The following is a 14,026-nucleotide window of genomic DNA, read 5'->3' on the forward strand; positions in this document are numbered from 1 at the left end:
TCTGCCGCCTCTCTCTCTCCCAGTTCCAGTGGGGCAGGAATTCCGAAGTATGCTGCCCTACGTGATGGAGAATTCAACAACTTCGTCCTGAGCTGGGATTGAACTCCTGGGCTCATTCTAAGTGCACAGGAGGTTATTGGTTCTTGACATATTAACTACTACGCCAGCTAGGCATTTCACATGATTTTATAATAGGAACAAACACTCATCCTACCGCTCGAACGGTGGGGGTTGTGGGGGCCAAGGGTGCCCCCAGGTGCGCGGGAGAGGTGTTCGGACTGGGCTTAGAGTTTATCATTAAATTTTGCTTTTTTTTTTTTTTTTCATGAGACTATTATCTACTCCTATTCGCCCAACTCTCCAATAAGCCTCTATCCCTGCACGGTTTATCGCTTCCAACCGGCGCAAAACGGTCCAACCCATGTTACGACCAATAACCTCCCGCAGAATTTCCCACGACGTCAATCATTGACACCGCCGCCTAACCAAAATTCCCTTTAACACTCTTCCTAACCCTCTTCTCAAACGCGACCACTCCACCCGCAAGATGCTTAACCTTCCCCCCACCAACCATATAAACCCTTCCATTCTTCCCCTCCTCCTCAACAACAGCGTTCATGAACCAGCGGTCATGGCTAATGATTACCACCGCCCCCCCATATGCTTTTAATCCCTCGGCCAGGGTAACTACGCTATCGGCGTCTAGATGCGTAGTCACCTCGTCGAGCACGAGTAAGTGTGGCGGCGGGTGCAGGATCCGTGCCAGTGCGACGCGGACTTTTTGCCCCCCGGAAAGACGGGAGACGGGGAGTTCGGATACTGTAGCGCCGACCAGACCGAGGGAAGCAAGGATGCCACGGGCTTCGTGTTCATCGCCACCGAGGAGTGATAATGTCGTTGTGGTCCGGTCCTGTGGCAGGGAGTCGATGGCTGCTTGCGAGAAGTAGCCGATGAGGGATTTGGGGTGATGGGCTAGTGTTCCTGTGATTCTCGCGTTGCTTGGTGGGGTGTCGACTAGGCAGGTGACCAGGGTGGATTTTCCGGCGCCGTTAAGGCCAACAAGACCGATGCGGTCGCCGAGGTGGATTGTCAAGGTTATCTTTTCCAAAACTGGCGCCTCCGCGCCGGGATATGTGAAGCTCAAGTTCTCGCAGGACACCAGCGGTCCCGGAAAGCGTAGTTCAGCGGGGGTGCTTGGAACAGCTAACCGTGCCGCCGGGTCGTCCGGCGGGATCTCAATCTCGTCGCGCGCGCTGTTATGAAAGCCCGCCATGTCGCGATTGAGCTTAAACTTGCCCCCGCGGATGCCGACTTGGTACCCCATACGCTCGTCTAGTTTCTTCTGCCGCGACGCGGCTTGCTTCAGCTTCTTGTCGTCGCCGGAGGTCCTAGCAGCGCGAATGTTGCCAGCGATGGTGGCCTCCATGTGCTCCTTCTGCCGATCCTGTACTTCTTTCATGCGCGTTAAACGCCTTTGGTTCTCGGCGCGGGTGGTTTCGTAGGCTGCTAGATTCCCCGGGAATCGTTCTAGCTTCGCCTCGCGAAGAACTATGATCTCGTCTGCGAGTGTGTCTGCGAAAGCTCGGTCATGAGATACGAGGAGGAGGGTTGTCTCTGTCCGGGTTTGGAGATGGCCCTCGAGCCAGAGAAGGGATGGGAGGTCGAGAAAGTTTGTGGGCTCATCTAGCAGGAGAATGTCGCAGGGCTGGAAGAGGAGTGATGCTAGGACTGTGCGCATGCGCCAGCCACCGGAAAGAGAGGAGAGGGGTTGAGTTATCATCTTGGGGGTGAAGCCGAGTCCGAGAAGGAGTTGTTGAGCTCGGGCTTCGGCGGTTGCTGCAGACATCTATCATGTGAATTAACTTTTACGCTCGATTCAGACCGAAATTTCATTGTACCCACAGCCTCAAGAGCGGTTTCAAGTTCTCCTAGAGTATTGATCGCTTCATCCGTCTCCTCCGCCACCGTCCCGTCGTCGACAATCTGTAGCCTGGGGTTTCTCAGCAACCGTAGCGGTATCACTTTCAAATGCTTGAGCTTACTGGGCTTCCTCCTCGGCAATGACAACTTCTAAGGCCTTAAGTTCCTTTCTAGCCTTCATTCCTCTCGTCCCGCTCCTCAAAGTAGCGGCTTTCTTGGCCTCTTCCAATTCCACCATTCTCTCTTCATGCTTCAACATCCTCAAAACCGTCACAGCATCAGTGGAATCCTCGGTATTATCCAATGCCCTTTTAAGCGCTATAGTAGAAAACTTAGTCCTCGCGCTCAAATGCTACCGCCCAAGCCACAAACACTCACATTCAAACCTCCTCAATGTATCCGTCCTAATCCTATCGCTCCTAACAACAAACTCCAACACCCCCTCCCCCTCCTCGCCCTGCTCCCCGTCGGAATGGTAACTCTGTTGCAAAAAAAGAAGCCTCAAGTTCCTAGCGATCCCCGGAATCAGCTTCTCCCCGATGGCGCGGAGAAGCGTGCTCTTTCCGACACCATTGCGGCCGACGAGGACGTAATGGACGCCGGCAGATAGCTTGAGGTGGGCATCGGAGATGATTTCCCTCTTCCCAATGGAAATGTGCACCCCCTTCAAGTCCAATTCCTTGGAGGCAGTTTCTTCGAGATTGAAGCGGGTCTGTTGCGAGGTTGCTTGGATCATTGGCGTGGCGGTTTTTTTTCCGCGAGGCATTGAGAGATGGTTTCGCTTGTTTTATCTGTCTCTGGTGTACGATAGTAGTGGTATGCTGTGAGAGCGAGGCGACTAGAGTGATGGATGATATTTGATGAATGGTAAATTTTAACGGGGGCAAGGATTTTCACGACTTTTATAAGCTTGATCCGGGCAAGTTTCGGGTCACGGCCGGCTTATACTTGTAGCACGGTGCGGGTTAGGTGGTGCTCGAACTAGTTCAATTAAATTTATCCCGCTTACAGGTAATTTGGGTGATTCAGAGCTTGAGTCACGGAGTGACTAATAAGTACTCTTATAGTCTACTCGTAGTAGGGTGCTGTATGCACAGCCGCCGATCTCTGACTCTGACGCCGTATCGGCTACCGGCGCTGTACTCGCACGAGAAGTCTACTGCAGTTTTCCTTATTGAGCTTGGCTGGTTAGTAGAAGTTACAAGTAGGGTATGTTTTCCAACCGGTAGACTACGAGTACGAGTACTGGTACTGGTATTTGCACTCCCACACTGTCGAACAACTTGCACAGCCAATGGAGGTGGAGTAAAGATTGAATTGAGTGTCGCGAAGGCGTGTTTGTACTATACTGCCCTATCCAATTCTATCCAATTGCCCACACCTGTACTTGTACTCGTAGTATCATACTTGGCAGGCACCGTAAATTCTTGAAATCCAATTCAACAATCTCTGCCAAGCCATAGATAAAATCCCCGAATTCGTGGACAAACGCTCCTAGGACGGGTTAGTGTTTACGCGATATGGTATCAATATTATTATCAGGTCAGCACACTAGACCATCTTGGACCATGTTAACCCATGTCCAAAATTCGGTCAACTTGTTAAACTAACCCTAACTGATCGTGGGGTAGCCCTGCCAAACTACACAAGGCCCTGCTCCTCGCCTTTTTCAGCGGCCAAGCCCGCACAATCCAAGTACCAGGGCTGAAACGCGCCCAATAGCAACACCCATACTCTTGGTGACAAATCAAGACCACCAGCGCAGCGCCTACTCGTACAATGTACGAGCGCTTTTACTACTCCAGTATGAAAGTGCACACAATACCAGTAGAGTGCAAACCACCAACTTTTTAATTTTTCTTTCAACCTTCGCTTTCTTTTATTGTCCTCCCCCCGCAATGTCGATGCCCACGGATTCGAACCCGGATCGTGGCGAGCAGCGGGTTAGGCCCGGTATGGTGCGTAGTTAAACTCCCCGAGTACCCTTGAGTAAACTAACACTTATGGTGGTCGGTTGACGGGAAACTGCAGAGCCGCTCTTCGTCACTGATAATTCCCGCAACTGGCCTGCGGATACATAGGTCTTCGACGAATCTTCCGAGGAATTATACGCTTAGGAGGTTAGTCTAATTCCCTCCTTTCGTCCCAGAGCTAAGCGAAGCTAATCTTCACAGCGAACCAACCCAAACACCCTCCCCTCCCGCACCTGACTCTGATGATGATGATAGCAACGAGGTGTCGGATAGAACTCCACTTCTTGGCGGTGGAGCAAGCTTCCGAAGGAGAAGAATGATAAGGTTGGCATTGAAGCGCGGGAGGAAGTTGGTGAAGAGTTGCTTTGCGCGCTTGGATTATGACATCTGGAAGAGGGTTATCAAGTGTTCCTTGGCGTACTGGGTCGGGAGTTTGGCTACGTGTGTTCCTCCCTCCTCCACCACTTGGTTGATAGGGGAAGGGAGAGCTAATGCGGGGGGGGTAGCTTCGTTCCTGCCATTTCGGCTCTCCTGGGAAGATATGATGGGAAGCATATGGTATGGTTCTTCCCCCTGCTGGTGGTTGTGCTACAGATGGGATGGGATGGGACGGATAGTACGAGTATTGATTTGTGTTACGATGGGAGGTTAGGTTGCTACATGTGCCGGTAGGTTTTGGTGTGTCCTCGCTTGGTTGGGTGGGATGTGGTTGGCTGACGACCCGGTACCGGCGGATAGTTTATTTTCATCCAGGTAATTATTTCATCATGGAGAAAGCCATTTAGTGATTGTTGCTAAATTTTAGGATTGGATACGGGGTTTAGCTCGGTCCGCTGGGAGTATGTGTTTCCCACACCCGCTGCATACGGCCGGATTGCATGTTTCTGATCCTCTCTTTAGGCATGCACGAAGCGACGATATTTGCATTGACTGCCTTTCTTTACAGCACAATTGTTTCTATCGGGAGGTATTTCGGATAAACGTTTTTTCCGGAGGGCACGGACGGTGGCTGACGTGAACCATGTTAAACAAACAGCATGGGAGTTTCACTGTTGTTCGATCAATTGGAATTAATCGGGTTGGGACATGCCATCGTTCTCATTGTATTCTGCGCCGGTGGGCTGGGGTTGATCGGATACACCAAGATCGCCATGTCCAGTCCGACGGTCAGCGTGGCTTGTTCGTTGGCTTCTATATCTATTATTACCATTTTAACTAAAGAAGGTAACCTAACAGAGTGCCCACTGGCCCACACGGCCTATTTGCTCACAATCTATAGGGAATGTCCAAAGCGGTGATTTCAGCATGGGAAAGATATATCAGGTGTCCACTATTGTAATAATGTCAATTGTTATATCAAACCTCCTGGCTTTTACTCTGTGGCCCACATCTGCGATCGGAGAACTTAGGCAGCTAATGATTAGGTCTACTGACTCTTTCTCGGCCATGGTATGACGCCCCCCTTTATTCCACCAAGCGATGGACTATGCTAACCCAATATTAGTTGGTTATCATCACCCGCAGCTTTCTCAAGGGAAGTGAGAACGAGTTACTTGGGGAAAAGTTCAAAAGTTCCACAATTAACCACAGGACCGTGTTCACATCATTGATGAAACATCTTAAAGAAGCAAAGTATGAGCACTACCTCCGCGGCACGGAGCAAGAATACATAGTTGAAAAGCAACTCATCGAGTGTATGCAGCGGCTGGCTCAACATATTGGTGGTCTTAGGAGCGCCGCTTCAACACAGTTCACTCTTTTGGCCACTTTCCAGGAGCAGGTGGATGCAAGGTCGAGTGCCGCTGAGGGGATTTCCATGGGCCCTCGGGAGGACGCAACCGACGGTCCACAGCTCTTCACTCCTCCAGATCATGACAGGATCGCGATTCCTGCTCACCTCGCTTCAACTTCCAAGGCCGCTTCTGTTGCCGGGAGTGGTACTTCTACGCTGGAAGAGGACCCCACCGCACCAATCAGAATATTCGACCAGTTTATTTTCCATCTTGGTCCTCCCATGAAGTCACTTGCGTACACTCTAAAGCTCATGCTTGACGATCTACCATTCAACTCTAGTGAAACGCACAGGATCCATGTGAACAGGGAGTTCAGAGGAAGTCTAGGCCAGGCAATAGCACTCTACTCGGCGACCAGAATCGAAGCGCTCAACACGCTTTATAAAAGTGAGGTCGTGACAAAAGAACGCCCGATGATGGAGGCCGCAGACGTAGAAGAGATTGCAGCGAGTTGCGGGTACTTTTCGTACTGTCTACTTTATTTTGCCGAAGAGATGCTTGTGTTTCTTAGCCTTCTCGAGGAACTGGAAGACTTGCAGGTGAGGAGACCGCGTTCGTGGGAGTGGGCCAAGTTCTGGAAATCCAAGAAGACCAGGAAAACCGCCGAAGAAAATTGTGATTCCCATGACCGTGCCATCCCCTCGATCGTTTACTAACACCTCTGTTCTAGTCGTGGCCTCAACGGACAATATTAACAACGCTGATGACTTCACTCTCAAGCGCGCAAAGACCATCCCGAACGTCGCTCCGGAAGTCGGCGTGCCGTTCACGTATAAAGTGTGGAAAGCGCTGAGCTTATTCCGACAGCGTAACGTGCGGTTTAGTATTAAGGTCGGCGTGGGAGCGGCGATTTACGCTCTCCCAGCATTCATACCGCAGACACGACCGATATACTCCCACTGGCGCGGGGAATGGGGCCTGGTTTCTTACATGATAGTCATTTCCATGACCCTCGGCCAGACCAACAACTCCGGCAAAGCAAGAGTCTTGGGAACACTCCTCGGGTCGATCCTAGCACTCTTCGCCTGGTTCGTCTTTTCCACAAACCCATATACACTCTCCCTATTCGGCTGGGCCGTCTCGGTCCCGTGTTTCTGGATCATCTTAACCTGGAAGCAAGCCACCTTCGGCCGCTTCATCCTTCTGACTTACAACCTCTCCGTCCTCTACGCCTACTCCCTCGCTACCTCCTCAGCCGACGGGGGTGACGATGACGACGACGAGGGTGGCACGAGCCCGATAATTACCGACATAGTCCTCCACCGCTCGGTAGCCGTAACCGTCGGCGTCCTCTGGGGTGTCTTCATAAACCTCGCGATTTGGCCCACCAGCGCGAGGAACCAACTCCGCAATGGCCTCGGCGTGCTTTGGCTTCGCATGGCCCTAATCTGGCGTCACGATCCACTCCTCAGCCTACTAGAACCCACTACCACCCACCCTACCCACCATAGCCGCCACAAGAAATACATGAACATAACCGAAGAACACGCACTCCAGAGTGCCCTCCTCCGTCTTAGTCGCCTAACGGACTCTGCCCCGCACGAATTCCGCCTAAAAGGCCCGTTCCCAGAAAGGGACTACAAAAACCTCATCGTGGCTAGCCAAGCCATGCTAGACGCGTTCCACGGCATGGCAGTCATGATTGCCAGAGACCCGCGCGCGAACCGCCGCGAAGCGGAGATCCTGGCACACACCCGCCGCGAGAGGGAGGACCTCTGCGCTCGGATCAGTCATTTGTTCTACGTGCTGGCCGGATCAATGAAGTTGGGTTTCCCGTTGCCGGGGAGTTTGCCCAAGACGGACAGAGCCAGGGACCGCTTGCTGGCGGGGCTGTTTGAGTTTAGGAAGAGGGTTCGCGGGACGGAGGGGGATTCTGATGAGGACTTTGCCCTGATTTATGCTTATGGTTTGTTCTCCCCCTTCCTGCTCTCTTAATGTTGGGTGTTGAGGTTAATTTGAGTGCTGCTATAGCGTTGGTTACCGGCAGGATTTCGGAAGGGCTGTTGGATGCTGTCGCTACCGTTGAGAGGCTTTATGGTGTACTTGAGGAGGAGATGTTGGTTATTTGAAGTGGGGGTTGAATGAAGGTGAATGAGAACGTTTGCCTTAGTTTATTTGTATTTTACCGTTTGGTGGTTTGTTTATAAAAATTTAATATGCATGGATACCCTCGAATTCACACTCAAACCTGCTCGTGATTCGAGAATCGTAAGAAGTCTATGATACCGAAATAACCCTGAGTTTTGTTATGATAGGAGATTTTTAATAATAGTCACGAAAAATCACTCGATAGTAGTAGTAGACCTCCTGCTGTTGTTTTGTTTTGTGCTTCCACCGTAACCCGTAGACTCTCTGTCTCCCGGTCCCTACAGGTCATAGTGTCCATTTTTACCCTAGCGATAAAGCTATTAAAGCAGTTTACAAAGCGAGAGCTGGTGGGGGCCTTGGGAAATCCTTGGTTGAACCGAAGAATAGATGCTAACGCTTGGGCCAGATGCTTTAAGCTACAACCTCTACCCTCTCCAAGGTATGCTACCCCCAACGGATCCAGAGTTCCCACCTGCTGTTGGTCATATTGGCTTTGCGCCAACACGTACCAGACTTCAGGGAGCATGCTGAGCCCTGGCAGTAGAAACAGCAGCCCGAGCTCAGGTATTGCCCCTGGTATAATATTATTATTCTTTGGGAGATTCAGGGCTATTTCGCTGGATTTCCCCTAAAATCACCCTAAACAGTTCTGGAGACGCTGACGGATTCGACCTTTATATTATCATAGGATGAAAAGTCTCTCTTGCACCCCTTTGGTCATGAAACAGCTTGATGCAATCTGAACTGGCAAAATGGTCTTTCATACAGCCTTGGAACAGGCGCATAAAATCAAAAGAGGCAAATGACGGCATTTAGCTGGCGGATTTGACACGGGTAATGTCATTCAGGGGGGCTGCAACAGTCTATGATGCATGTGATACAACCGATTGCTATAGAGGGGCATTGGCACAGTTGAGACTATTGCCAATATTTCAGACAACTCATTATCGCTTTCAAGGTCATGGTAGTAGACATGGTGGGGTTGCTAGTGTTGATTTTGATTTTTGTTCAGAGTACTTTGTTAGCCTTACTTCATCTTCCAAAGACTCTTGATGTGATAGGGAAACCTGGTGAGTGGTTGAACGTCATAGCTACTCACTCGATATTCCAACAGTTATGCGCTCTTTCGGGTCTAACATAATTTGCCGTGAACTGACACAGGTCCGTGAACTGACACAAGGGTCTCACAGGAGCTTCCGGTAGAAGAGAAAGTTTGAAATTGATGCAATGAACCCAAAAACAACCCAATTGACAATTTGGGAATAAGGAAAGATTTGAAAAAACCCAGAGAACCTGAAAAATAGAAATAAACAGTCAAACCGGTACTAAGAAAAATGTTAGTAAAAGATGAAAAAATAGGTAGGAGGTTGGGAGACTGGAGACCTCAAAGTTGGAAGAAAGGAAGAAAAAGAAATACTATCGCATGCGGGAACAAAGTAACATATGCAAGGGGTGGTCAGGAAGGAGTTTCTTCAGTTTTACTGAAAGGTGATAGGACTGTGGGGGTCAGTGGGATTTCAGAGGTGGTGAATTCCAATTTTCATCGCTGAGCTACTTGGTATCACTGGCTTCCAAGCTGGGATCAACAAAGACAACCGTTGGTATATCGCCAATTATTACCTCCTGTATCAGTGGAGGAGTGGTGTGAATAGGGGGAGTTGATGGTATTTTACTTCTTCTTTGGATAATAGTTTTCTTTGTAAAAGTACGCTTAACCTTAGGTGTTGGTAGAGGTGGCTTTTGTTTCATTCTTTTTTTTCATTCTTTGTGAGGGGAATATCTCATAGTCTTATAAGCTCAGCTCTACCAAGAACTTGAGCCACTGACAACTGCCTCTTGTCAGTAGCATTGAAGATCTTTTGGGTGCCTTAGAGCTTGTAGTTTGATTCAAGGTAAATCTCTTTTTCTGTAATCACTATCTCAAGCTGATGGCCTAAATTTCACAAAATCCCAGGAACTCAATTGTGTGCTGTCTTCTCCTCTTTTGGTACCAAGCTTAGTAATATCAGGCTATTAAGTACTACCTGTCCAGATTTTACATGGCCTCTAATATCCCAGGCAGTTCATAGGGCACAGAGCAAACCAAGGGTATGGAGATGTTTGGAAGTATCGGGAATATTAGGTGGACAACCTGATAGACTTCAGAGTTGTCTAGACCAACCAAGATTTGTTCCTGTAGACGGAGATTGTCTAGGAAGGTGTGGATTATACTCGTTTCGTTTATGACTACTAAGAGTAAAGTAAGGTAGGTAAAGTAGAATAGAATCGTGAAGACAATATTATATTGTTAAGGTCTCTTCTGTGTTGCTTGATGATGTCTATAAGCTTGAGAGGTACTTCAATATTTATATTTCCCATCTGAGTATTTATGGACTACCTTTAGCTATTATACAACAATGTACCTCTCTGATTATAACTTGTAATGTCAAGTATTCTTCAAAGATGCAAACACCTCGAGACGCCGAAAATTACAACACCCTCTTTCGGTACTTATGATATTGATAACTAGTAGCCATGGTGTTTCTAATAGTAATTATCCAATCATCAGAGTCTTTAGACTTATGGCCTAGTTCTCTAGTCGAGCTGTGTTGGCCCCAATTGTCTCTGTCCTTGATGAAATGATCAGTTTCAGCTGCGAGTTGTATCTGCAGAGGTAGTGGTGATTGCAACCTTCTTGGATCATCTGACTTTGAACCTCCATAACTCCATATTCAACCAACAGATTTCTTCCAGAAGACTTCCTACTAATTTGCAGGAGGCTATTCTACTGGATTGACAGATAATCTCTCGGTCGGCAACTCTTGGTTGTTCTGGGTAATAGGATTAGAATTGCCATTCTGGAATTGGGAATTATTCCCACAACTATAGATTATTCCTGAACCCAGTTGTAATACCATGTGAACTCCATTGGCCTCTGTAGTAGTGTTCCTCAGAGTTCTAGACTCTTCTGGTTATTATATGGTAGGTGCGAATGTATTGGTTTCTCGTTGAAATTATCTACCATTTGATATCATCTCGTGATGTGAAAACGTTTTGTTACTTACGGCCTATGCCAGAGATATTGCATCTTCAAAGCCTAGTAACTCTCCAAGTAGTTGATGGATTCACTCCATTCTACTTCCCAGACCTAGTCAAAGGTCCCCTTTCATACAACCTGCGAACAGGATCCAGTTGAATGGACAGCAGTGACGTAAATGGTGTTATTTTTACACCTTCAATCTTGTGGCATTATAGTCACAGGACACAACTGATATTAATACATATGATAATGTACGGGCCCCATAAGGGGGCAAGAGGGGGGTGTTGGAGACAAGAGATTACGATTCTGAGTGGGGTTATCCTACTTTAGGTAGTTCATAGGTATCGGATCCCGGTATTCTTAATAGGGAGCCATCTTGCCTAATACTGGACAGGGGTTGAGTGGCCATATTCCAGTTGGCGTAAATGCTTGCTGAATACTTGTAGATTGTATAGTCTTATCATGTACCTCGGTAATGAAGGGGATAAATGTTACCTTTTTGATTTCCTCTCAATCTTAACCTGAATGAAGGTACTTATCGCCTGTGAGTCTATAATAGTGCTTATATAGACTGAACAGCCCAACATTTAGTAGTTGTAATAGGTGTATAGAATGAGAAGGTAAACAAAGAAGAAGGATATTATTATCAAAACAGAATTGAAGAAATTCAAAAGTAATAGGAGATCCATGGCCATCAAAGATGAGAAGATGTGGTAAGCCAATCCAAGCTACAATTGCAGATGTAAGTTCAAAAAGATCAGTGAATCAGTCCAATGTTAACTGATCATCAGACTTCCCCTTTGGCGAATAACTGAATTGCTACTTTTTCTCCCTTTATGTTATGTTCTCATATTATTGCAAATAGTAACTAGCTCCCTTATTAATCACAAATGGTGCTTGTAAAATACTAGATGCAGAAACTGTCTTAATAACTATGACAAGTTTCAGCTTTCTATCATGAGTAACTTGTAGGTTTTGTTGCTCCCACCAGTGTAACATGTTCACTATGTACTAATCACATTACTGGATAGAGTACAATAGTAGACAGGTAGCCTACTCTTCCAGAGAGGAGGCAAGAGCTGTGAACTAAAGAAGGCTTTAAAGGCATACTAAGAAAACTTAAAAGAAGTAACTGTTCAACCAAGTATATTAAAATACAGTCAGTTGAAGTCTGCTGCTTTTAATCTTGGAATTAGGTAGTCTTAAATACACAAATCTGTTCATGTCTAGTATGAATGAAACTAATCAAAGGTTACATATACTCAAGTAGGTTTGTATTATGCTAGGTCCTCTCCATCACTCCTAAGCTCTCTACTTCATTAGCAAACCTAACACCTTTGAGTTGCCAATACACCTTGGAGAAGCATTCCTCCATGGATAGTAGCACGCGCGGGCTAATTTACTATCTCGATGTGAGTTGCCTATGTAAAGTATTTTAATTATACCCAGAGAAGAAAGCTTTTCATATAATAGGGTGTCACGAACATGGCTTAGTATGGAAAAGGTTTTCACATGACAAATGGGTATGAGTCACAGGTATGTTATTATTTCACGCATATAACTCATTCGGATTATATGAGTTGTATGTGTGGGATTTGTAATGCTTTCGCACATAGCTCAAGTATGAGTCATGGGACGTGCGCCTGACGAGTATGCCTTGCGAGGGTGCCTTGCGGGTAAGCCTTGCACATATGATTTATGTTTCACACATGACCTCATTATGAGGTCATGGGTTTCGCGCATATGACTCAGTTGAGTCATATGACTTGTTTATTGTGTTATAATTGGTTTATGAGTTTTGCACATGACCTCACTATGAGGTCATGGGTTTTGATCATGTGATTACTTTGGTCACATGATTAGTTTGTTATAATTTGGTTTTGCACATGTGACCACTTTAAGTCACATGACTAAAGGTGGGAAGAACATTATATAAGGAGGTCGATACGGCCGAGGAAGATAGGTTCTTTATGCTTTGTTCTAAGTACTTTTCCTACTTCTTGCACTCCGTGTTGGAAGTGAGCATAACCAATACTTTACCTTATTTCGCTCGTGATAAATACTTCATCTACTGTTAGTTGTTTGTGTTTTTCGTTTCGGGCGGTCGGTTAGAAGTAGTTGTTCTCGCTTAGAAGATGCTTCAGTGTGAGATATCCGTGGCCTGGTCCCGGTAATCACTGAGTATAGTTTGGGCGAGGATGGCGTCTTCGACAGCCTCCTCCTCCATGGATTCTCCCCCCCCTTCGAGGATGTCGTCGCCTGTTCGGTTCAACTCCAACCCTTCCTCCTCGCTTGAGACAGCCCGTGTGGCTCTGTCTCTTGCACCTGCTACTGAGGCTGGCCGTGGCCTCATCCCCACAACTACACTGTCATATGTTGCACCCAAAGGGAACTTTAGTTTCCTACAGTTTCACCACTGTCACGGGTGTCGGAATGCGGTGAACCTGCAGTTTGATATGGGTTCGGCAAACGGTTGCTGACACGACCGTCGCTATGATGAAAGAAGTGGAGGTTTTGGTGAGAGGTTTCCTGATTGGGAGAGGTTGTTCAGCCACGTGTGGCTTGAGCAGAGACACTACCACAGGGCTCTTCGTTCGCTTCAACTCGGACCGTAGCTCGGAATACTCTCCAGCCCCCACACTTTCCCCTCCTAAAGATTCTCAGGCTATAGTCCCTGAATCCTCCGTCCCACCCGCCAAGGACAACTCCACTGCAACTACGGTTGAGGCCAGCTCTTGGTCCGCTACTCCTCCTCTCGCTAGGGCTGTCCAAAGCAAGATGCCCAGCTTCTTCCGCCAGGTCCACAATACCGGGACCAGCTCCTCGACTCCCTCCTTCCTGGCAGGAATATCCTAGGGAGAAAGGTCTCTTTATGAAACCCCGAAGTTGAGGCTGGACGACCCCGATGACGAGGACTATAACCCTCCTGCCTCTGGAACACGCCGACGGACACGGTCAGCATCTCCCATTAAGCGATCTGCTGCGCCTCTCCTTGGTCCCCAATTCTTGAGGGCTATCAACGTTGATGAGAGACGGAAGAAACAGATTGTTCCCGCTCTTCATGGCCTGCCCCTAGATATTCACCATGGGTGCCTGGCCATCCCTCCACCAGTGGTGCTCCCATCTACAATCGAGGCCACACCCCCTTCCCTATCCCCGCTGATAACTGAGAATATCCTACCCACCTTTGAGGTGCTAGCCAGGGACACCCCTATGGAGCTGGATGATGGGCG

General features: G+C 47.9%; 2 protein-coding genes; one reads left to right on the top strand and one right to left on the bottom strand.

Moving 5' to 3' along the window:
* Positions 1 to 481: 481 nt before the first annotated feature.
* Positions 482 to 2,764, bottom strand: GSTUM_00005737001 (uncharacterized protein; the record flags this gene model as incomplete). XM_002837809.2 has 7 exons in its annotated part: positions 2,299 to 2,764; positions 2,043 to 2,238; positions 1,903 to 1,990; positions 1,451 to 1,846; positions 1,313 to 1,360; positions 1,202 to 1,240; positions 482 to 1,099 (listed from the first exon to the last, which is right to left on the bottom strand). Exons 1-7 carry the CDS (start codon positions 2,684 to 2,686, stop codon positions 482 to 484), a joined length of 1,773 nt encoding a protein of 590 aa, XP_002837855.1. The 5' UTR covers positions 2,687 to 2,764.
* Positions 2,765 to 3,755: 991 nt separating this feature from the next.
* On the top strand, positions 3,756 to 7,901 carry GSTUM_00005738001 (uncharacterized protein). XM_002837810.2 has 13 exons: positions 3,756 to 3,878; positions 3,952 to 4,040; positions 4,095 to 4,334; positions 4,400 to 4,451; positions 4,546 to 4,561; positions 4,632 to 4,646; positions 4,718 to 4,732; positions 4,794 to 4,860; positions 4,930 to 5,117; positions 5,173 to 5,342; positions 5,398 to 6,301; positions 6,357 to 7,592; positions 7,658 to 7,901. The coding sequence occupies exons 1-13, from the start codon at positions 3,819 to 3,821 to the stop codon at positions 7,753 to 7,755; spliced, it is 3,150 nt and encodes a 1,049-aa protein (XP_002837856.1). The 5' UTR covers positions 3,756 to 3,818; the 3' UTR covers positions 7,756 to 7,901.
* The last annotated feature ends 6,125 nt before the right edge of the window (positions 7,902 to 14,026 follow it).

This window comes from Tuber melanosporum (genome assembly GCF_000151645.1).
Source record: "Tuber melanosporum whole genome shotgun sequence assembly, scaffold_20, strain Mel28".
Taxonomy (NCBI): Eukaryota; Fungi; Ascomycota; class Pezizomycetes; order Pezizales; family Tuberaceae; genus Tuber; species Tuber melanosporum.